This window comes from Electrona antarctica, assembly GCF_951216825.1.
Source record: "Electrona antarctica genome assembly, chromosome: 2".
Classification (NCBI taxonomy): domain Eukaryota; kingdom Metazoa; phylum Chordata; class Actinopteri; order Myctophiformes; family Myctophidae; genus Electrona; species Electrona antarctica.
In genome coordinates, this window is record NC_136807.1 from 15,269,304 (window position 1) to 15,294,304 (window position 25,001).

At 44.3% G+C, this 25,001-nt stretch overlaps 1 protein-coding gene across 4 annotated transcripts; it reads left to right on the top strand.

The window, feature by feature from the left end:
* The first annotated feature begins 291 nt into the window (after nucleotides 1-291).
* Nucleotides 292-25,001, top strand: LOC306943473 (MAP kinase-activated protein kinase 2-like). Of its 4 annotated transcripts, XM_079529849.1 has the most exons (13): nucleotides 294-1,191; nucleotides 8,036-8,175; nucleotides 10,226-10,290; nucleotides 10,444-10,523; nucleotides 11,756-11,882; nucleotides 13,024-13,099; nucleotides 13,821-13,945; nucleotides 14,381-14,466; nucleotides 19,940-20,020; nucleotides 22,056-22,599; nucleotides 23,072-23,149; nucleotides 23,351-23,457; nucleotides 23,497-25,001. In XM_079529849.1, exons 1-10 carry the CDS (start codon nucleotides 880-882, stop codon nucleotides 22,197-22,199), a joined length of 1,236 nt encoding a protein of 411 aa, XP_079385975.1. In that variant the 5' UTR covers nucleotides 294-879; the 3' UTR covers nucleotides 22,200-22,599; nucleotides 23,072-23,149; nucleotides 23,351-23,457; nucleotides 23,497-25,001. The 4 variants fall into 4 exon arrangements, with proteins under 4 accessions (XP_079385977.1, XP_079385975.1, XP_079385974.1 ...); XM_079529851.1 differs by having other exon boundaries at nucleotides 292-1,191; nucleotides 19,943-20,020; nucleotides 23,351-25,001; XM_079529848.1 differs by having other exon boundaries at nucleotides 23,351-25,001.

The window sequence follows — 25,001 nt, forward strand, 5'->3', positions numbered from 1 at the left end:
TGGATGTGTCCGAAATTAAATTATTTTCGGATAATGTGTTATTTTTTTGTTAGTTTATTTTGATTTGGTCATTTAAAAACAAAAATAAAACAATTGTTGAGCAGACCCCCTAATAGCTCTCCTTTGCACCGCTGGTCTGGAAGGGAATACCTCCCTTTAACACGCGCAGAGTGTATGTAGCATGGTTGATTTTGAAAAGGAAAAAAGGGGATCAATATTACCAGTAGTCTTAATTTAATCAGATCAGGGTGACCCACCAGCGCCTCCTGATGTACCAACATTTCACCAAGTCACCGATGTCGGTGTAACAGCCAGCCGGGGGACCCTCCTACTGAAAAGAAGCGCAGGTGGCATAACATGAACGATAGTGAAGTTTGTCCAGAAAGGGACTGGGACAGGAACCGAGGAGGACAGACAGCTAATGACATTTATTTAGCTTGTGTCTGACACCTTCTAGCAAGCAAGCAGCGGTCAGACAGTGTTACGTTAGTTTTTCGTCTCGATAACACTATAAAGGTCCGGTTCGGGGAGGGTTCATGTGAACTGCATGGAACCTTACTGTTGACAAGAAGCAGAAAGTAAAGTGTATTGTTGGAAGAAGGCTCATGCTAACAGCAGTGGGTTAGGCTAGTAGCAGCAGCAGCAGCACTAAAAAGGACCATGCCAGCCCAGGACAACAACAACACGAGAGTGTGTGGCTCTTAAAGCTAGCCTAAAGCTAAGCTTTTTTCACCCTTTTTTAACTCAGTTGGTACTTTTTTAGCGAAGACGACAGAGGAGAGGACAAGTTTGTTTTGTCAGACTAGTCACCAGGTTTATTTACAACTCTATATCGGGGCCATAACTAACTCTCGGCCGGTGCGGGGCCACCATCCAACCATGTTGTCCAACGTCCCGAACCAAAACCAGGCTGCCTTCCCCGGCATGGGGTCCCTACAGCAGGGGCCTCAGGGGCCACCACCACCGACAACAACCAACCTAAACAACAACCATGGGCAGCAGCAGCAGGCCCCCTGCTTCCCCCAGTTCCCCGTGTCGAACTTCTTCTGCAAGCCTCACAACCCGCTGCTGATCAAGAAGAACGCCATCACGGACGACTACAAGGTGACCAGCCAGGTTCTGGGAATGGGCATCAACGGCAAGGTGCTGGAGATATTCCGCAAGGACGACGGAGAGAAGTGTGCCTTGAAGGTAAAATAAGTTTGATTTCTTCCCCATCTTCAACTTGTGCTGGCAGTGTTGCCTGTGGCTCTGCTGAATTGTAAACGTTTGAGTTGGACTTTATTTTTATTTTAATCTTATAAGAAGGGGACACATTTTCTAACAATGTATGCACAGCACTGATTGAAAATTGTCATGTGAACCATGGCTAGGAAAGTACAGATCAATACAATATCTGCTAGGATAAAAACAGAAAAAGCACTTGTTTATATAAGGGTCCTCCATTTTCAATTAATTAATCAAAATATGCTCACTAGGCTCGGTAAACTCAACAGGCTTGTAAATGGTATTTCATATTCTTTGATGAATGAAAGGTTGACCCTCTTGTAAACAAGTGTAATGCTTTATTGGGTCGTCCACTCACAGTTAACAGTCTTTGTATTGAGTTGTGCTTGAATTGTACTGTAATTCTGCAAACTGTTAATACATATTTCAATCAATCTATCAATTCATCAATAAATATGTCACTAGTTCAGTGGCATGCTATTCTATTCTATCTTCTGCTCCCCTGCAAACAAAACCCTCATAAGTGTACTTAAGTGCAGTGTACTTGCATTACTTGCAAATGCACTTATTTACTTTCCACCAGACCACCACTGAATCCAACCTTGACAGGCCACTGTCGTCCATGTGAGAATGGCTGGGCTTTGGTATGGTACATTGTTGACATATTGGTGTGCGTGTGCGTGCGCAGCAGGAGGTGTCAGTGAGTGTTGTAATGAACTGCAGCTGTCATTCTGATCCACAAATAACTTCTCCTTTCAGTCCCCTCTCCCCTGGAACTGATAGACTGATGAGAGAGCCAAGGCTGCTTGTTATTGTTGTCTTCTCTGCTATTCTGTCAAATGAGCACATCACCCATTTGTAGAGGTGCTCCAATCAATCAGCCACCGATTTAAACCAGCTGATTTTCACTCCAAATGACTCGAATCGGTGATCCGCATTTGACCCGATATGGAGAAACTGATCTTTAATTTATACCATTTAAGTAGTATAAAAGTCAATCAGATTTGCATCTTTGTGACAGGCCTAAAAATCCACACATACAGGAACAGTTTTGACATAATCATTTTGGAAGATATTTTTTCAATTTTCCCCTTACGCACAAGATCAACCGATGGTGAGAGAAATAATCGGGATCGGTCCCAAAAAACCTGATCGGAGCATCCCTACCGGTTTGGCCTATTTTACTTTTTTTTATGACACTGGTATCGTCAATTCGGCAGCCAATGTGTTTCTGTTCTGATTTCTGTTACCCGCTTCCTGTTACCTGTTTCCTGGTCATGTGACCTGACTGAGTAACCAATACATGACAGCAGCGTGTGTGGCAGTAAAAGTGATAAATAGGTTTTCAATGTAATGGGTCCTGGAACCCAGGGGTGGTCTTTTAGATGGGTCCTATGGACATTTTATCCCGCTTCAACAACGTTAGGAGTCATATTTTGTCATTTTTACAAATTGAAGCATTTAACTCATTTCATCTACTATGGTTATACAATGGTTATATGCATGTATAAAATATATATGAAAGAAATAAACACAATTCTAAATCTTCTAAAGAGTTATGCTAACAACAATGCAAACATAAAGTAGCCTAAATTAAATGGCACCAAATTACAGTACAGTACTGAGTACAGTAGTAGGTCCATGGGACCCCCAGAAAGGTCCACGGATGGGTCCATTATCAATAATCTGCATTTTGGGATGCAAAATGCACCCTATTAGCATCACCAGTGTTGTACCCGAACGCGTTCAAAGAACGATCGTTCACGAACGCGTTCATATTTTGGGTGAACTGAATGTACTGTATTTCTGCTTGGTGAACGTCATTGTGAACGTGTTCATTTCTGGCATGTGTGAACGTCACTTTCTCACGTTCAACTTCGTTCAAGAGTGAGTGTTTCCATAGAGCCTTCCAGGCGAACCCCCCACTAAAACGCACTAAACATGCCTTAATATCTAGCGGAAACCCCACCAATAAGTCCTTTTCCGACACAAATAAATCTTTCTCAGCCGTACAATTTCACTGGAGCGCGCAGCGCGCAACTCTGCATGATGATCATGTCATGCAGGCAGACAGGCAGCAGACACAGAACATCCCGACTCCCGATCCAAACACTGATGAAACTTGTTGTTTGATTAAACATAACGTGCCACGAAAAATAGCTTCCAGTTCCAATAGCTTGTTATTTTTGCGTCGAGGAGAATCGGTGACAGTGTTACCGTGTGGGCGTGCCAGTACAGTACAGTAGAGTCTACTGTACTGTACTGTCCTGTACTGGCACACCCGAAATCATCATATACACTTAATGTGTTCGTGTGTGTTCGTGCGTCACAGGTCGTGAAAAACAACCATGGTGTTTTTGTGCTCAGACCCAGCCAGCCAGCCAGCCACCCACCCACCCACACACAGCTCCGTAAGGGAGCGGTTGCACCTCTCAAAAATAGGCAACACAACGCAAAGAGCTTTTGAAGTCCAGGTTGAGAATCAACTCTATTAAAGAGGATTTGGGGGATAATGGTGTTTGTGGTTGTTCCCGGATCTCTCTTGATTTCATGACGTCCTCCACTTCCCGTCCTCTGTACTTCCTCTTACCTCTGCCTTCAGGACAGAGAGGCTCCGCTCGCTGCCAACGGTTCAGTTTACAGAGATTATGATGATGATCAGACTCTCACATTACCTCACTGTCCTGCCGGCTGCCGCCCTCCTCTGCTCTGTTCTGGGAGGCATTAGTCAGCTGTGAGGCACGTGTGTGTGTGTGTGTGTGTGTTTGTATTTCTATACTTGCGAGGGCCTGAATGTGCCACACAAGTATAGTTTATAGTAATTTGAGAGGGGGGGTCCCAGCAAAAGTAGTTATTAATACAGCATTTAACCACTTCTCTTCTAAAACCTTCTCCTCTGGGGGTCCTGGCACAAACTCTTTTCAGATGGGGGGGATCCGCGGCCAAATACACATCAATTTGCCCCCCCCCCCCTTGATACATGTGTATGAGGCCTGAAGTATCACTCTTTAGTGAGTAAATGTACTTAGTTACTTTTCCGCCAGTGTTGACAACAAGCAAAACCCAGTGTTTGCAGAGCTGCACTGCAGATAAGAGGGTGAAGGAACGAACGGGGGAGGGGAGAGGGATGACATCATTATAACTTACAGTATGGACGCAAATGATGGAGTCATCCTAAAAGCCCCCCCCCCCCCCATGAAAGTGAACACCAAACATTTGGTGTCCAAAATGCGGAGGTGATAACGAGCGCTAAATGTAAAAGCCCAGGTTCGTGGGGGTTACTCGACTATATCCACGGGCCACATGCAGTTCCAGCTTTGACCAGCAGGGGGCAGACGTGTGGTTTAAATGTTTGTTTGTTCTGGGGGCTTGGTTCGAGTATGTGGCCTGAAGATGTATGAGTGAGTCATCATGACTGTTACAAAGTAGAGACGGATGTGGTACAAACTGTATGCTGTCTGTGCTGACCACGCAGTTCACTGATAAGGAGAGACAGAGCATATTATCTACACCGTGTAGATAATAGATAATATACTGTGGATTCTACAGTATGTGATTGATTGCACAGCTTATCCCATTAAAGACCTGAGGTCAATTCTACAAAATGTAATAAAAAGAATCACACACGTGTGAACTGAGTGGTGCAGCTCCCCTCTCCCCCTGCCTCTCTCTCTCTCTCTCTCTCTCTCTCTCTGTAATTAGCAGGCAACAGTGCAACACTATCTCTCTCTCTGTTTCTGGCACAACAGCGCCACCTTTGCCCCTACTGGTACTCTAAACATCGGGACATAGTCACATAGTCCCATAGGGACATTGCTGTTCCTTGGAGTGGTTCCACCACTCAAAAAAAGCCCTACTTGATCATATACTACAGTGTCACACAAAGGCATCAAAAGTCTGTGCAAGCTCGAAATGCGGTGTGAAGCGACGTGTTTTGACTTTCGAGCTTGTAGATCTACTACTTTCGACTGAATCTTTGAAGTAACAGTTTTGGATTCAGAAAACAGGATTTAGAAGGTATTTTTATAATCGGCTGAAGGCTGTCAGCTGGAATTTAATAATCAGGTGATTACGCTAGACTATTGACTGCAGTTCTGATGTAAAAACTGGGGGTGGGAGTGGCTCAGGGGTAGGGTGGCCGCCCGGTAGGCAAGTTTTTTTTTTCCCCCTAGGATGTCTGGGGTAGGGAGCGCTTGTTTTACCATGCCGGCTACTACTAGTAGCCTATAGTTGATAATGAACGCCTACGTGGGTGGGGCTTACTCAAGCTGTAATAGAGACACAGAAGACCGAACCCAGATTTGGCAGCCACTTGGCTGGTCTAGTGGTCTAGGCATTTGCCTTCGAATCCATACCTCACGAGTTCAAATCCCGCTGCCCGACTACTTTTTTGGAAAATAAGGTAGTTTTTGTGAGGTTAGGTTAAGGTTAGGTTTAGGCATATTGTGTGGTTATGGTTAGGTTAAGGTTAGGTTTAGGCATAGTTTTTGTGAGGTTAAGGTTAAGTTTAGGCATATTACCACTTGTGTGCAGTCCAAAACACAGCCCAGCGCTCCCTACTCCACTGACAACCAATCACAAGCCGTAAAAACCCCAGACATCCTAGGAAGAAGATAACTTAGGTAGAGAACCGCGAGATTCCCAGTTAGATCCCGGGCTCCCCCAGAGTTACTCTCAAAGTGTCCTTGAGCAAGACTCCCCTAATTGCTCCTGATGAGCAGGTTGGTGCCTTGCATGGTTTCCTCTGCCATCGGTGTATCTATCGGTGTATACTATGAATGGGTGAATGTAATCTATCTAAAGCGCTCTGGATAAAAGCGCTATCTACAGTAAATGCACCATTTACCATTTAAAATCAATACGTCAATGGCGGTCTGCGCCTTGGATTGAAAATGACGAATATATTCGTCAATCAATGGCAGTGAATGATATGAGTTTATTTTGCGAAGAGCAAATACAAAAAAAGTTAAAATATGGAGGACGTGAGGTTTCTCCAAGGGGCCAGTGAGGCGCTCCAACATGAAGCACTGGGCCCTAGTGGTAAGAGGAAGGACTGCAGGTGGACCCGTGCTTTAACACGTAGGACCATCACTCCCTACGTCACCCATACGTCACCCCGGACCTCAAATTTGAGGTCCGGAGGAGGTACTTCCGGCAGTCTTCCGGGTGCTTCAAAACGCCACTAAGCAACTTCATCGAAATGAATAGCTTGGGGGAGGGGCTAGTGCTCCAGTTCGGTCTCTATCCTTTATATACTCTATGGGTTTCTCTCCCCACGACGGGCAGCGGTGGTTTATTTATGTTGTTGACTCTGCTGTCTGGCCAAGTCCGATGATGTCAGAGAGGGAGGGACGACGGGGACATGCATGCCTGTGTCTAAAAGTAGCCCGGCGCTAGAGGCCAGAGATGACTGGGGGATTATTCATTCAGCATGAGAACTGAACTAACTGCAGCACACACAGTGTCCTGTCCCGTCCCACACAGTGTCCTGTCCCGTCCCACTCAGCTTTTATTAGGCAACACAGGAGGGTTTTGGACATGACCGTAAACAAGCCTGGGAAGAGAAACCCACCCAGAGAAAGTTCCTACTCCTCGAATGGCCTTTGTGTCTTTCTTATCAGATATAAGGGGGGGGGGGGGGGGGGGAGTGTTGCCTGTCAGTGTCACCATTGTTATGTAATTTTACTTGTCACCCCAAACAATTTAGCTGACAATGACCACTACCACTAATCAAAATAAATAATGTACTATTGGCTTAAAGGACCACTTGACCACTTTTCAACCTATCTTCATATTGGTCCTCACTAATAATCATGATAAAACGCCACCTTTTTTTTCCCTTCTTCTTCTTAGAGAGAGAGGGAGAGAGAGATATTCCATTTTTGCATTGTAACTTTTCAGGAATGGAAAGCCTGCCCTTTCTATTAGCTTGGATTCCTCATCGATGATGTCACTGGTGGACGGCTTTCTGAACCGCCCACAGTATGAGACACAGACTGAGTAGGAAGAAAATGTGGTATTTTATCATGAACATTAGTGAGGACCAATTATATGAATATGGGTTGAAAAGTGGTGAAGTGGTCCTTTGATCATTTTATATACTGAACGTGTTTTTCAATAATAGCAGAAAACAAACAGGCCTGGGAGAACAACTTATTGGTTGGGTTGGGTTGGGTTGGGTGTTGGGTGAAATTCAAAGTTCACTCCCACTTGGATGCCACTTTTCTTTTTAAATTGAAAACAAATCGCCCGCTGTCCCTGAGGCTACCTGGGGTTTGGCTCTAAACCAAAACACCATGTTTGCTTATGAGGTTGTGCTTTTATGGTGTAGTGGTAAACATGAAAGAAGGAAGTTGTTTGTTTGTAGTGATGCCACTGCACAGGTCTGACCCCAGGCAATATGGAGATGTAACTCCAAGTGTGTGTGTGTGATGCACATCGGCAGCAATTAGGCATTCAGTGTCTTGCTCAAGGACACTTCAAAGCTAAAATTACTTGCAACCATTATCACCAATGGCAGTTGCAAGGAGTTGCATTGGTTTGGTTGACCTTAAAACTGTTTTGTTGCAAGGAGTCGCAGCTGGTATGGTTTGGGCTTTACTCTGGGGCAGCCGGGATGGAACTGGGAACCTTCCGTTTCCCAAGCGGCTGCTCTACCTCTGAACAACTGCCGCCCCTAAAGCCAGCCGAGTCCTCGCAAGTGTAGTAATACTAATCTGTGGGTGTGTTCTCAGATGCTCCAGGACTGTCCTAAAGCCAGCTGAGCCCTCGCAAGAATACTAATACCAACCTGTGTGTGTGTGTTCAGATGCTCCAGGACTGTCCTAAGGCCAGGCGAGAGGTTGAGCTCCACTGGAGGGGGTCTCCGTGCACGCACATCGTACGTATCACCGACGTTTACGAGAACCTGTACCAGGGCAGGAAGTGTCTGCTCATCGTGATGGAATGGTGGGTTGTGGTGCGCACACACACACACACACACACACACACACAGTCACACACACGCTGTCAAACATGTTTGGGGTCATTTTATCATCTATTCAGGCTTTTGTGAACACCCCCAACAGTTTGGGCGGAGAATTGGGATTCTTGCATATTTAATTTGCTGCGTTTGCCTTCACACTGTGCTGTCATCCGCAGGGGGGGGGGGGGGGGGGGGGGGGTGTGTGTGTGTGTGTGTGTGTGTGTGTGTGTGTGTGTGTGTGTGTGTGTGTGTGTGTGTGTGTGTGTGTGTGTGTGTGTGTGTGTGTGTGTGTGTGTGTGTGTGTGTGTGTGTGTGTGTGTGTGTGTGTGTGTGTGTGTGTGTGTGTGTGTGTGTGTGTGTGTGTGTGTGTGTGTGTGTGTTCTTTTGGGCACATGGAGACGGGAATGTAAAATGATCCTTAATTAGTTTACAATCTGTACTCCTATAGATTAGGTTATTATCTGATCATCATATAAAATTTGTATTCTACTATGCATATGCCATGTTGGCTATACAGTTTATAGATCATGCTTAAGCATGTGTTTAATTTTGCAGTATTTATATTTAAACAAGATGAAGAAAGTCTCCAGCACTTGGATCCCCACACAGTGGCAGCCCTCCATGTTTACGCACAGATAGACAGACAGAATACTGTCTATCTGCAGTGTTTTTACGTGTTTCCTTAAGCAATTGATTAATGTGCTCATCTGACCATATTTCGATCACGTCTATTCACGGTAAAGGGGACATCTCGCTACGTAACATATCCCTTCAACGTCTCCAACTTTAGTACTCCTCATTCATCTGCCACATTGTTTGCTTCATTTCCTGTATTTGATGCGATTGCATTCCCATTTCCCACCTGCACCGATGCGGAAGGATTGTGCAGAAGGATTCGTTTTAATCGCAGTAAAGCTTTCTGGTGTGAAGGCGACCTTAGTAAATTAATGCCATACACACTTCATTGTACAAGAGTGTCGCACAAAAACTAGCCGATCTACAGTACAAGCTCAAGACTCTATAATAAAAAATAGATGTTTTATTGTTTATTTTTTGGACATAAAGGTTTCCACCTGCCAGCGACGCTATGCTACTTTATGCTACGTTATTATAATACAGTAGCACAGAATGTAGCACGTGGCATAATAGCTTTTATTACACCCACATAATGATGTCAGATGTTTGTCATTAGGTTTAAGCTGCTGTATTCATGTAAAATATGTTGCTTCTTGTAAACCATTCTGTCAACGAACGGCTCCTTGGAGTTTAGACTTTTAATGGGTTTGGTTTCACTCTACAGTCAAACCAGGTTTTTTTTAATGTGTGGCAAACAAACCGAATACTTGCTATAAAAGTTATTTTCATGGCTTGTGTTTCTATAATATTTAAATTGGGTTGTTTTGGCCATGTTCTCAAAGGGTGGAGCATTTCATTTCTTCATAACGATATTCCGTTTTTATGACATTGGTAATTGGCGGTGAAAGTAATCGCTGAACAGTCTGTAAGGACTATCTGTAAGTCTGCAAGGCGGCGTATCCTGCCAAAAATAGCCCATCTACAAGCTTGTAGGTCTGCTATTTTAGAGTTATTCTTAAAGCCTCACTATGTAACTTTAATGAATACAATGTAAGAGTATGTTATACATACAATATATACAATATAACTTATATATAACTTATACAATTGGGGTGGTTGTATTTTGTCACCATGCTCTTCTATTGAGACATTTAGCTTGTGTCAAAGGTATGGCTCACCCAGACACAGGATCTGACCTGGTGGTCCAAATTAAATGTATTCACAGAGCGAGCAGGCAGGCTCTATTGGCTCAATGATAATACGTTCAGCACTTACGCAGGAAACCAGGTTTGAATCCAGGGTAGAAGAGGAAAGTTGCATAGTGCAGCTTTAACATATAAAGATTGAATTATAGGGCTTTTATACGTTATTTAAATGTTTGTCTTAGTGTGATTTCTACATAGGCTGCTCAAATCAAAAATAATAATACATATATTTTTGCCTTTTATTTTTCCTCAGTATGGATGGCGGTGAGCTATTCAGTCATATCCAAGACCGAGGGAATCATGCTTTCACAGAAAGAGGTAAAAAGAGATTTATTCTCTTTTTGAAATCAAATTAAACCCAATGGTCACTTTCTCTGCTTACTGTACCAGCAGGGGCTCAATCGGTGTGTTAATTCATTCTCTCTCTCTCTCTCTCTCTCTCTCTCTCTCTCTCTCTCTCGCTCCCCCCAGAGGCCTCAGACATCATGAAGAGCATAGGAGAAGCTATACAGTACCTACATGCCATCGACATTGCTCACAGAGACATCAAGGTAAACCATACATATAGTAACTACATGCTAACATCACTTACAGAGACATCAAGGTAAATAGTTCCATCCTAACTTCCAACATGCCATCAACTTTGCTCACGGAACGATGTTGCTGGCATGACCTTTGACACAGAGACTAAATACAACCACCCCAATTGTATACGTTAAATTGTATTATCATACTCATACATTGTATTCAATGACCCTTGTTTCATTGTACAGATATTCTACTGTTAGACGGATATTAGGTTCTTAGTCTAGTTATGATCCTAGATGACTGTCTACTTTGATGTGTTACCTTGTGTTCTTGCTTACTGTAAATCGCTCTGTATTAAGAGTCTGTTAAATGCCTAAATTGTAATTGTACCCCTTTAGTGACACTATTTTTGCATCAGTGAAGTGCCCTTAAAAGGTGGTATTCTACATGTAGGCATGTCACACTAATAGACGCTGTAACAACAGTGTTTAGGTTGACCGGTGAGGTGTGACCAGCCGTAGTCTGACTGTCTGACATGAACAAATGACAGCAGCATCAGGGGGGGTCTGTGACCGGACCCCCTGCAATACACAGAACCCTCTTATCTCCATCCTTTGTTTAAAAAAAGGGAAAAAAAGGTTGTCAGCTTCACATTCAAACATATTCAAACTTATTATAAAATATTGGCTAAAACCAATATCATTTTGATATCGGTTCGATATTGTATTTTAAGGCCACCATCGGCCGATACCCATATGATGACCGATTTGTTGCCCATCCCTAACCTACAGTTTATTTATGCAGACCCAACTTGTGTGAGCTTGTAGCTATATATAAGTGTAAAAGCAGCCATTACAACACCACCAAAATACTTTATTTTGTTGCCCATCCCTTCTTTAAATTTATAGCTTTTGCCTTTTTCTACTGCATTCTATTTTGTGATGTAATGTATTTTTATATGTTCATGCTCCTTTTATTCTGTATGTCTGTTTGCACTGGAGCTGTTGGACAAAACAAATTTCCTTCGGGGATCAATAAAGTATCCTATCTATCTATCTATCTATCTATCTATCTATCGTGTTTACTTACTGTAAGTCGCTCTGGTCAAAGAGTGTCTGCTAAAAGGCCTACGTTGTAAATTTATGACTGTACTGTAGCTCCATGTAGTCCATGTAGATTATTTTGTGTGACTGCTGCTTTTCTGTTGTGCTGTGCAATAGATGCATTGAGGTGTTGTTGTGGACTCTTCTTTCAGCCAGAGAACCTGTTGTATACATCCAAAAGACCTGACGCTCTGCTCAAGCTCACAGACTTCGGTTTCGCCAAAGAAATCACCACTCTCAACTCACTGGCCACACCCTGCTACACCCCCTACTATGTTGGTAAGCACTGCTGATTCTTTTTTAAATTATGTTTCGGCGTAGACTAAATGGAATTTTATTCAAAAATAAAATTCCATTTAGTTTTAGTCATATTTTAGTCATCTGAAATGTTTTAGGTTTATTCTAGTTTTAGTCTACTAAATCTACAGTACTACAAAAAATAAAGTATTTTGTTGGTGTTGTAATGGTTTGCTTTTATAGCTACAATCTCACACAAGTTGGGTCTGCATAAACTGTAGGTCTGTTATTTTCAGCATGCAACCAAGCATAAACTGACTTGTCTTTTTTTGTTCATAACATTTTAGTCTAGTTTTTATTTGTTGACGAGTTCTTGTCGAATAAATGAACACTTTATTCCAGACACACACAGGGGGTCCATGGAGTACATGCATGTCGGTAATGTTTCAAAAATAGCCCATCTAACAAGCTCACAGAAGGGCAAGGTTCAAAGTTGCGATCATGCAACACGTTCTTGCTTTTATATCTTGCTTTTTTTTTTTAAACCCCTGACGGAGAGAGAGTCTTCCTCCCATGCAGGGTTCAAGGGGTTATAATACAGCCATGTAGGTACCTTTTTATATTGTTTGTCTACAGAGCTTTCCTTGGCAGGAGATTTCACTGGCGTGTTTAAGAAGTTGCTGATCGTAAACGGTATATAGGGTACTTCCTGTGGAAAGTACAGTATCGACGCTGCACGGCTAATGTTTTGCTTAACAAGAAGTTAACATCCTGTGGACTAGACAACATGTACCTGTTTTAAATTCAGCTGCTTTTTTTAGTTTTTCTTTGTATTTTCAATTATCAGCCAATGTGTGGAATACATTAAATCAGTGGTCAGTTACCAAATTGTGTGTGGACTCATCACGACACAGCAGTGTGACTATGAGTGTGGATTTTGTGACAACCACACAGACAGACCTTTTCTTTTCTCTAAATGCTAAACACAGCACGTTTCTAGACCGTGTAGAGGTGCTTTTTCCGCAATGAATTCAGGAGTGCCTTCAGATTTTGAGAGCTTACAAACCACTGCATTAAGTTGTAACAAAAATGAACATATCTTCATTGTTTTGTTCTTTTCTCCTCTTTGACACTGTGACAGCCCAAATGTTAATTGTTTTGTTGTTTTTCTCCTCTGTGACAGCCCCGGAAGTCCTCGGTCCAGAGAAGTACGACAAATCGTGTGACATGTGGTCTCTGGGCGTCATCATGTACATCCTGTAAGTCAAACCGAGAGGTCAACGGGGTCATGGAGTTATACTGATTGCAGGTTTTGACATCTGTTTATGGGTTTAACATATGGCTCTGTTTCACTATGAAGGAGGATAACCATGGGTTTAACATGTGGCTCTGTTTCACTATGAAGGGCAACCATGAACCTCCTATAACCTGATACTTTTCCAGAACATATCGAGTTCTGTTTACGTTTTCTTAACCCTTAACCCTTAACCAGAACCAGCCCTGAAGGAGGACGTGTGTCGTAAAAAAACAGAAAACCTCCAAAAATGTCCATCAGTTTATCAGTGTTTTTCATTTAGTTTTATACTGTTTAATCTTTTAATTTTTTGTTGTGGTCAAACAATAGAATATCGTTGCTGTCGGGTTTAATTCAAACAAAAATAGCAACGATCCTACAAGCTCACAATGCATTGCGGTTGTAGATCTGCTTTTGTATATATTTTAGACCATTTTTGAAAGTGTCTTTTTGAAACGCCACAGGTTTTACTGGTTAGTTTTACGGCAACACCATTACCCTATTCCTAAAAAGTTATTTATTCATAATACTCAATGTCTCGCTTATAGGAGAGCGACCCCCGGGCCGTGATCACACACCCAGGGGGCGCTCTCCCATAAGCGAGACATCTTGCTCGTATTATTCAAATAACCAGACGGACGTTCGTGCCCTATAATTTCTGTCCATTCCATTCCATTCCCATCCAGGCTTTGTGGATATCCTCCCTTCTATTCCAACCACGGCCTGGCCATCTCCCCCGGCATGAAGAGACGCATCCGCAACGGCCAGTACGAGTTCCCCAACCCAGAGTGGTGCGATGTAACGGAGGATGGTGAGTACGACTAGTTCCCCAACCCAGAGTGGTGCGACGTATCGGAGGAAGGTGAGTACGACTAGTTCCCTAACCCAGAGTGGTGCGATGTATCGGAGGAAGGTGAGTAGTAGTACGACTAGTTCCCCAACCCAGAGTGGTGCGACGTATCGGAGGAAGGTGAGTACGACCTAGCCTGGGAAGCATTCCTTTTTAGGTTTATGATCCGATCATGTTGTAGTCACTCACTGGTTTGTAGTCATCAGGCCCGAACCACAACCGGAATAAGAAGTACCCAAAATGATTGCCTGTGATTTATAATTTAATAAGTGATTGATAAGGATATCATTGTAGATTGTGTGTGTGCGCGTGTGCGTGCGTGTGCGTGCGTGCGTGCGTGCGCGCGCGCGCTTTGAGCTGCCTGTGTGATCATTGCCGGTTTGTTTTCTCCTTCAGCCAAGCAGCTGATTCGCCACCTGCTGAAGACTGAGCCCAACGAGAGGATCAGCATCACCGAGTTCATGAACCACCCCTGGATCAATGTAAGAACCTCCTCCACAGCCAGTAACTAACACCAAAGATGGTCTATGTATGAAGATGGGCCATCTTCATTGGATCCACTAGAGGCTAAATGGTACACAAAGCCTACAAATGGTCTCCTAAATATAGTAGGTGTGGTTTGCTTCTCCCCGACCCCCACCCTCCCCCCCCCTGACAACAACACTGTTTCCACACTCAGTCTAGTAGGTGGCGGTAATGCACCATTTAGGTTTGCCAACCGCCATGAAACCCGATAGAAGAAGAAGACAACAACACTGACAAGTCATTTAACAAAGTACATTGAAAACAACTGACAAGGTGTACTTTTGAAAAAGTCTCTCCCTAATAGAGTTGTAGAATGGACAATAAAAAACAAAATGCATTTCATTTTTCATTTCCTTTAGATCACACAGACTACATAATCTATCCTCCTCCACCGTGCCTACATATCTGCCTGTCTCAATATGCAGACCAACTATGCCAGCTCTAATTTGGGCACATAAGGATCGTTTCTAATCGTTTTAAATATGTCCATACATTTCACGTTATAATCTTCACATATTCACATATTCTCATCTTAAATATGGGTCCAGAGCCCCCTATGTGTTGTCCGTGAAATTGCAGATGGACAGAGAGAGGCTTCCGGACTCATCTCAAATCTCGCGAGAGTTTGTTGCTGGGATAAAGAAATGTCATTAACAAAGTAGATTTTCTCCTGATTTGTCTCGCTAAAAGAAGCCATTTTACTATGAATATTTTGTAAATATTGTGTGCCTTGTGATGATTGGGTCCAGTATTTAGTGCAGTGACCATGGAGTTAAGGAATGGTTCAGATGCTGTGTTCACGTTCATTCTCCCATTGGAAATGAATAGACTCCAACATTCTTCCCGTCTCCTAATAATGTTACCTCACGCAGATACGGGAAGTAAGCAAAGTTGGCCTCTCTTGCTAATTCTCCTCTTGGCTAACACTAGCCCACTCCACAGAACACTGGCCCACTCCACAGAACACTAGCCCACTCCACAGAACACTAGCCCACTCCACAGAGCACTGGCCCACTCCACACAACACTAGCCCACTCCACAGAACACTGGCCCACTCCACAGAACACTGGCCCACTCCACAGAACACTGGCCCACTCCACAGAACACTGGCCCACTCCACAGAACACTGGCCCACTCCACAGAACACTGGCCCACTCCACAGAACACAGCCACCCCACAGAACACTGAGCCACCCCACAGAACACTGGCCCACTCCACAGAACACTGGCCCACTCCACAGAACATTAGCCCACTCCACAGAACACTGGCCCACTCCACAGAACACTGGCCCACTCCACAGAACACTGGCCCACTCCACAGAACACTGGCCCACTCCACAGAACACTGGCCCACTCCACAGAACACTGGCCCACTCCACAGAACACTGGCCCACTCCACAGAACACTGAGCCACTCCACAGAACACTGAGCCACTCCACAGAACACTAGCCCACTCCACAGAACACTGGCCCACTCCACAGAACACTGGCCCACTCCACAGAACACTGGCCCACTCCACAGAACACTGACCCAGTGGTTATATTCAGTTCTTAAGTTCATGAACCATCCCTGGGTGGTCCTAGGGGGTGTGGTTGCCTATGGGGGTCACTATAGCTCCACATGTACAGTACATGACATAGTTTATGTGTTGCCCCTTTAAGCACTATTTCGGATTTTCAACATTGCTCAAACATAGCTGATCTACAAGCTCATACAGATTTTGGACCTCATCTCCTAGCTTTTAATTTAAATGTTGGTAACATTGACAGTTTGAATATTTCTAATAAAATTAACAAAACAGGGATGTCGGGGGTTAACAACATGTTGTCTGCTTGTACCCAGACAGTAGCGTCAAGAAAGCGCCTAGAGCAGACGTCTCTCCCTGGTTTTGAAACAGCTGGTGGATGGAAATGACGCTAGTGTGCGGCTTTAACTTGCAGCGTCTGCAAAAAAACGGAAACGCTTTGTTCTGCTGACATCCTACAGATGACAGTCTGTTGGAGTAACGTCATTGGCTATTCTTTGTAATTACATTATCACTCGATGACATCACAATGACGTTATTACAACCGTGATGAAATGTTAACTAAACAAAGTGTCATTCGGCAACTTTTACCAACGGAACCAACTGCCTGTAGGAACTTCTGTAGACTCGTGGTCAGCGCTGCTGAACACACGGTCTGCCTGATGTGTAGCTGAACACACTGTCTGTCTGCTGTGTAGCTGAACACACTGTCTGTCTGCTGTGTAGCTGAACACACTGTCTGTCTGCTGTGTAGCTGAACACACTGTCTGTCTGCTGTGTAGCTGAACACACTGTCTGCTGTGTAGCTGAACACACTGTCTGTCTGCTGTGTAGCTGAACACACTGTCTGTCTGCTGTGTAGCTGAACACACTGTCTGCTGTGTAGCTGAACACACTGTCTGTCTGCTGTGTAGCTGAACACACTGTCTGCTGTGTAGCTGAACACACTGTCTGTCTGCTGTGTAGCTGAACACACTGTCTGTCTGCTGTGTAGCTGAACACACTGTCTGTCTGCTGTGTAGCTGAACACACTGTCTGCTGTGTAGCTGAACACACTGTCTGCTGTGTAGCTGAACACACTGTCTGCTGTGTAGCTGAACACACTGTCTGCTGTGTAGCTGAACACACTGTCTGCTGTGTAGCTGAACACACTGTCTGTCTGCTGTGTAGCTGAACACACTGTCTGTCTGCTGTGTAGCTGAACACACTGTCTGCCTGCCATGTAGCTGAACACACTGTCTGCTGTGTAGCTGAACACACTGTCTGATGTGTAGCTGAACACACTGTCTGCTGTGTAGCTGAACACACTGTCTGCTGTGTAGCTGAACACACTGTCTGCTGTGTAGCTGAACACACTGTCTGATGTGTAGCTGAACACACTGTCTGCTGTGTAGCTGAACACACTGTCTGATGTGTAGCTGAACACACTGTCTGCTGTGTAGCTGAACACACTGTCTGCCGTGTAGCTGAACACACTGTCTGCTGTGTAGCCAAACACACTGTCTGCTGTGTAGCCGAACACACTGTCTGCCGTGTAGCTGAACACACTGTCTGCCGTGTAGCTGAACACACTGTCTGCCGTGTAGCTGAACACACTGTCTGCTGTGTAGCCAAACACACTGTCTGCTGTGTAGCTGAACACACTGTCTGCTGTGTAGCTGAACACACTGTCTGATGTGTAGCTGAACACACTGTCTGATGTGTAGCTGAACACACTGTCTGATGTGTAGCTGAACACACTGTCTGTCTGCTGTGTAGCTGAACACACTGTCTGTCTGCTGTGTAGCTGAACACACTGTCTGCCGTGTAGCTGAACACACTGTCTGTCTGCTGTGTAGCTGAACACACTGTCTGCCGTGTAGCTGAACACACTGTCTGCCGTGTAGCTGAACACACTGTCTGCCGTGTAGCTGAACACACTGTCTGATGTGTAGCTGAACACACTGTCTGATGTGTAGCTGAACACACTGTCTGATGTGTAGCTGAACACACTGTCTGCCGTGTAGCTGAACACACTGTCTGCTGTGTAGCTGAACACACTGTCTGATGTGTAGCTGAACACACTGTCTGCCGTGTAGCTGAACACACTGTCTGCCGTGTAGCTGAACACACTGTCTGATGTGTAGCTGAACACACTGTCTGATGTGTAGCTGAACACACTGTCTGCCGTGTAGCTGAACACACTGTCTGCCGTGTAGCTGAACACACTGTCTGCCGTGTAGCTGAACACACTGTCTGCCGTGTAGCTGAACACACTGTCTGCCGTGTAGCTGAACACACTGTCTGATGTGTAGCTGAACACACTGTCTGCCGTGTAGCTGAACACACTGTCTGCTGTGTAGCTGAACACACTGTCTGCTGTGTAGCTGAACACACTGTCTGATGTGTAGCTGAACACACTGTCTGCTGTGTAGCTGAACACACTGTCTGATGTGTAGCTGAACACACTGTCTGCTGTGTAGCTGAACACACTGTCTGCTGTGTAGCTGAACACACTGTCTGCTGTGTAGCTGAACACACTGTCTGTCTGCCGTGTAGCTGAACACACTGTCTGCTGTGTAGCTGAACACACTGTCTGTCTGCCGTGTAGCTGAACACACTGTCTGCTGTGTAGCTGAACACACTGTCTGATGTGTAGCTGAACACACTGTCTGCTGTATAGCTGAACACACTGTCTGCCTGCCATGTAGCTGAACACACTGTCTGCCTGCCGTGTAGCTGAACACACTGTCTGCTGTGTAGCCAAACACACTGTCTGCTGTGTAGCTGAACACACTGTCTGCTGTGTAGCTGAACACACTGTCTGCTGTGTAGCTGAACACACTGTCTGCTGTGTAGCTGAACACACTGAACACAGCTGAACACATTCACACATTGAATATTTAAATTTACCATATTATAAGATTGGCCATTAACCAAACGTGATTTTTGGTAGTCGTCTTGAATACCATACTATTCTAATATTAGTCTCAATTTTGTGGCAACAGGCATTCTGATTGGCCAGTATGAGATGATGCATGATGATGTACGATAAGAGCGCCCCTCACTTCATTTTGTTTTTCATCCAAATCACGCATTATAACAGTGTTCTAACTTCTAAGCCTTGAAAACAACCAGTGAGTAAAGGTTTAACTATAGGCATAGCGGGTGATGCGCAGCTGCTGTTCTGATTGGCCGAAAATTAACAGCAGCTGTTCAGAATAAAAGTTACAAGTCCGCAATGCCTCACGGATGGATACGTTGTGAGCTTGTAGATCTGCTATTTTCGATGTGGAACACATATTCTATGGTGCAGCATAGGATGTTACGTTCATTGCTGGTGAGAGCAGACAGAGTTATAAGAGGAGAGCCACACGGGACCGCACTGGTTGAAAAGAAATGTATACGTTATGCATTTAATTCATACAAGGCTTAACTTAAGCCTATATGTTCAACAACAACCACAGTCCCTTTGGTCTTTACAAGGATTAGGATTAGCTCTGGTCCATAGCATTAGAAGGAGCTAGGTTATGATTACATGCTGCTAGCAGTAGCAGGCTATGAATCAATGATCAACTTCACTCCATTGCGACCATTATAACTCTATATGATCGCGGAATTGGAATAGCTGTTTTTAACCCTAGAACACTAAACATATTTTTTTGTTACACCATCACTAAACATGGGTATATTTTACCCAATATAAAATATTCCATAAAAAAAATATTTTTCATCAAAAATATATTGCAGTACAGCAATACATGGCAACTTGAGGTACTCTTCTTTAATATTTCATCATGACTTTTCACCAAAAAAAAGAGATTTCATGGGGGGGGGGGGGGGCTATCATGGTTCGGCAAAATCTGTGAAAAACGTGCATATTACTTTTTAAAATCTTCTCACCATCCATGTGTTCTATGTTCACAGCAGTCCATGGAAGTCCCTCAGACGCCTCTACACACCAGCCGTGTGCTGCAGGAAGAACAGGATGTGTGGGAGGATGTCAAGGTATGTGTCTGGCTTCTTTTCATGTCGAAGTTGAACATTTTTACATTTAGTTTTAGTTTTCTTATGTTCATTTTTATTTGTTTGGTTGTAAGTTTAAACATTCTCAAATAGAAACTGTAATCAAATCTAACTATGTCAAATTGTGCACTGTTTGACAAAATGTGCGTCAAATCAACACATGTGTATGGGACTCTGGGCCAAAAGTGTGATCGGCCTCGGACCCCAAAATCATGGGTGGGCCTCATAGGTGGGCCTCGTGGGTAGGCCTCATGGGTGAGCACGGGCTGCTTCTCTCTAGGAAGGGTGTGTGTGTGGGCATGTCCCCTGTACTCCACTTCTGATTGGCCGTCATGGAGGTGGTGTCGGGATCGGATACAGGATAGGTGGGCATCAATTTAACACAGATGTGCTCACTCTTCCTTGGTGCCCACAGATCCTGTTACCTCAGAATCTTTGTCCTCCCTTCCTAAACAAAAAAAAGGAAAAAGTTGTACCCTCATCTAGACTGTAAAATCCTCAAATGTATTTTCATTAATCGATCAGATGGAAAGAAACACTGAACATTGTCCACCTGTGCCCTCTACTGGTCACTGTCGGCTTTACATTTGGGCTGCATTTCTAAGTAAAGTAAATGGCTGCACAGTGTAATTATTCCATTTAGGTTTATTGTTAATGCAATGGTTACATCCATTTCACTCAGACTGCACCTTAACTAACGCTTGCCATAATGCCCGCTGGACTTGGTGTGAAATAAAAATAGGTTGTAGTTTGATTTCTAGACACTTAAACCTTAGTATCTATACTTAAACTTCACCCCCCCCCCTCTTCGCTTGTTTTTGCCTGTATTCCCCCCTCCTGAACAGGGATGTTGGGGTTCAGGTAGTCTTGCGTCCCACAATGTTCAAATGCTTCCGTCATACAGTCTGTTCAACGGAAGCTCTGAAAACTATTGCCTTTGCAGTCACATGAATTTGTCCTACTATAAATCAAATTAGTCGAAGGATATATACCTTACTGCTTATCAGAAATGTGAATTCAAAAATGTGTTTTAAAGATATTTTTGAAAATATATGTCTTATAATATAAGGGAAATGACGAACGAGGTGTACAACGCCAGACTCTTGGCATAGCATTCAGAGATTGTGGAGTAGTTGTGTGGCTGGCTACGCGAGACCCAGGTTCAAGTGACTAGCATTATTATTATAGTTCCCTAAACCTGAAGGCTGCATCGCTCCCCGACATCGAGTCAAACGGTAAAAACCTGGTACAAATTATGTGCCAGGCAGGCAGAGTTGATGAGCCATCTGCAGCGCATAAAACCTGCAGCTTGAGATCACTGCGGCTGATCAAAAGGTCAACAATCCCCATGCAACAAGAATACACACTTGTCTTGAAAAGCTATTAATGTTATTTAGGAAATGACAAAAAAGTACTGTATACCGCTTTTTCCCATTTTTTTTTTAAATTGGATAAAAAAAAAAGAAAACGGATAAAATAATACATGTGGTGGACCTACAGCTCATAGCAGGTACTTAAAACTGCAATGACGCAACGCCTGCGCTCGTTTTGATCGTGGTCCTTTTATTGACGAGGTGCAGTGAAATATCTAAGTTTATTAAGTACTGTAATTTCAAAGTAATTTTACTTTTACTTGAGTAGTTTCATTTCTTGACACTTTACTACATCTCGATCTTACAAATATAGGGCACTATAACTATAACTGAGCACTATAACTGCAGCCTGCACCACTCAGTTCACACAGGTGTGATTATATATTTCTTTCTACATATTACACTGTTTGGAGTGTTTAGACTGATGATAGGTATGCCTTCTTAAATGTCATAGCAGCCAAGCCTTTCCTTCTCTTACCTTTTGAGCACCTTTAAGAGCACTTGTAACAAACAGTGGCAGCCAAGTCTATGGACCTTTAAATTAATGTTTGTTTACGGCAGTTTAACAAACATTGACATGTGGCAGCCACAGTGGGCGCCCCTCCCTTCACACAAGTGTGATTATTTTGTTTGTCACCCTTCAGGAGGAGATGACCAGTGCCCTGGCCACCATGAGAGTGGACTACGAGCAGATCACTATCAAAACCCTCCAGGATTCCACCAACCCGCTGCTTATGAAGAGGCGGAAAAAAGTCAAAAGCACATCCACGCAACCGCCAGGCCTGTGAAACCACAACAAAAGACTCTTTTAGAAAAAAGCCCTCTCTCACACACACACACATTGTCCCGTCTGTCCTAAGGAACGTTGCTGTGATGGGTGTGTCGACTTGTTATTTCTCTCGTTTCGCTTTGCCTCGCCTCGCGTGCACACACAGAAAGAAAGAAAGACGCTCTCACTGAGAACTCTGGGAAATCCAGAGAATGGCCAGTGTTTGAAGACTGCTATTTCCCCCCCAAAAAACAAGGAAAAAAAGCTGTTTTAAAACTTTTGTGTCTTTTTGTCAACATTGTAACCTTTGTATCGTAGATGTTATGATTCAAATGTGTCATTGATCATATTTTAGGTGATCAGACGATCATATTTTTAGGTGATCAGACGGTTATCACAATCGAACGGTGGTTCTCATAGTGGGGGGTCCACCACAGGGACCCACGGTGGTTCTCATAGTGGGGGGGTCCACCACAGGGACCCACGGTGGTTCTCATAGTGGGGGGGTCCACCACAGGGACCCACGGTGGTTCTCATAGTGGGGGGTCCACCACAGGGACCCACGGTGGTTCTCATAGTGGGGGTCCACCACAGGGACCCACGGTGGTTCTCATAGTGGGGGGTCCACCACAGGGACCCACGGTGGTTCTCATAGTGGGGGGTCCACCACAGGGACCCACGGTGGTTCTCATAGTGGGGGGGTCCACCACAGGGACCCACGGTGGTTCTCATAGTGGGGGGTCCACCACAGGGACCCACGGTGGTTCTCATAGTGGGGGGGTCCACCACAGGGACCCATGGTGGTTCTCATAGTGGGGGTCCACCACAGGGACCCACGGTGGTTCTCATAGTTGGGGGGTCCACCACAGGGACCCACGGTGGTTCTCATAGTTGGGGGGTCCACCACAGGGACCCACGGTGGTTCTCATAGTGGGGGGTCCACCACAGGGACCCACGGTGGTTCTCATAGTTGGGGGGGTCCACCACAGGGACCCACGGTGGTTCTCATAGTGGGGGGTCCACCACAGGGACCCACGGTGGTTCTCATAGTTGGGGGGGTCCACCACAGGGACCCACGGTGGTTCTCATAGTGGGGGGTCCACCACAGGGACCCACGGTGGTTCTCATAGTGGGGGGGTCCACCACAGGGACCCACGGTGGTTCTCATAGTTGGGGGGTCCACCACAGGGACCCACGGTGGTTCTCATAGTGGGGGGGTCCACCACAGGGACCCTCGGTGTTCCTTGAGGCGATTCAAAATGGACCCTTACAGCCAGGTGTGTAACTCTGACAGTGTTACAAATGGACCCTTACAGGTCTGTAACTGTGACGGTGTACAAATTACACATTTTGTACACTCAATCGTTATGGGGGTCCTTGAAATAAACAATGAGAAAGATAGCTTGCTAGTACGGCCACTACGGCAGCCGATGGGAAAGATAGCTTGCTAGTACAGCACTACTAGTGAAAGGCAAAGCGATCAAACATAGACCGCAGCTGTTACACAGCAGCTTGTGAACCACTGCTATATAAGATTTTTCTAGTATTGAACACTTAAAAGGAGTATAGTTCATGAAGCCTTGAATGAATGGAGATGTTTTTTTTTGTTGTCACTTTCCTTTGATGACCGGCGAAAATATGCTAATGTTTCCGGTAGGAGACTCTGCCAGTCATAAAAAGTATTGGCTCAGGAATGCGAAAAAATAAAACATCTCTATGAATTCAAGGCTTCATGGGGTGTGTAATTGATAGAAAATAAGTTTACTTTATTTTTGGTGAACAACTCCTTTAATTACTTAAAGGCTTACTTGAGCACTCCACAGAAATATATAATTTCTATTTACATTTTCAGACAGTTATCACGATTGTGCGTCGAACACGTCAACCGATTATTGAGCACTCCACAGAAGTATAATTAGGGTATTTTGTTTGTTTCATGGCTCTCACAGTTGGCTAATATGTACTGTACGCTGTCATCGGTAGCCGAGCGACCATAAAGAGCGACACCAAAGGATTACGTAAGCGTGCCGGTGCAGGGGTGACCCGGCTTCTTCGCTCTGCTATGCACTGGAAAATATTTTAGTATGTGCACTGAAGGTTATTGCATAAACCCCTAGTGTTGTCAGGGGTGGAGGAAACATCTGTGTATAATAGTGCTTTAATTGTTTTATGGTCTCTTATATTGTTGGTTGATTGATTGTACATTTATTCATTCATACCTCACGTCAAGAGTATGTTTATTTTCTGCGTCGGGTGAATTATGTTGCCGCAAAAATAAGAATAATGGATTGTATGAGACGTGCTTTTGAATGGGTTGAATTGTGGGTTGTGCTATTATGTGTTTTGTTTTGTTTTTTGCTCGCAAGCAAGCAAGAGTCCAGTCAGTCAGCCAAATATTTTAATGTCGTCTGCATAGGAAAGTTGTTCCCTGAAGCCCTGTGTGGCAGAGAATTCGGTTTTATTTGTATTTGTTTTTTTTAATCAAAATGTGTGTTGTTGGATGAATGCATGATTGCCACAGATGTGTTTTCAATGTAATGGCTCCCGGGACCCATTACATTGAAAACCTATTTACATCACTGCATATTTTACTGTATTTTTTTTAAACATTTTGAAATGGTTCAACTAGCCGATCTACATTGGCACGTAGTGAACTTGTAGATTGACTATTTGAACTATTTTATTATGTTTTTCAAAATAGTAAAAAACCACAAAGAGGTTAAGGGGTAAGGTGGCACGCAAGATGGGGGCCTAAGACTTTGCTGTTGGCGCTTTGTGGTGTCCCAAATATCAGTGTTGTAACTCCTTCTCCCCATACCAG

Excerpts from the sequence above, each read along its gene's own strand:
- LOC306943473 (XM_079529850.1), top strand. The coding sequence starts at position 880 with ATGTTGTCCAACGTCCCGAACCAAAACCAGGCTGCCTTCCCCGGCATG. Across the intron at positions 11,883-13,023 it reads CTACACCCCCTACTATGTTG|CCCCGGAAGTCCTCGGTCCA; the intron begins GTAAGCACTGCT and ends CCTCTGTGACAG. Across the intron at positions 14,467-19,939 it reads TGAACCACCCCTGGATCAAT|CAGTCCATGGAAGTCCCTCA; the intron begins GTAAGAACCTCC and ends CTATGTTCACAG.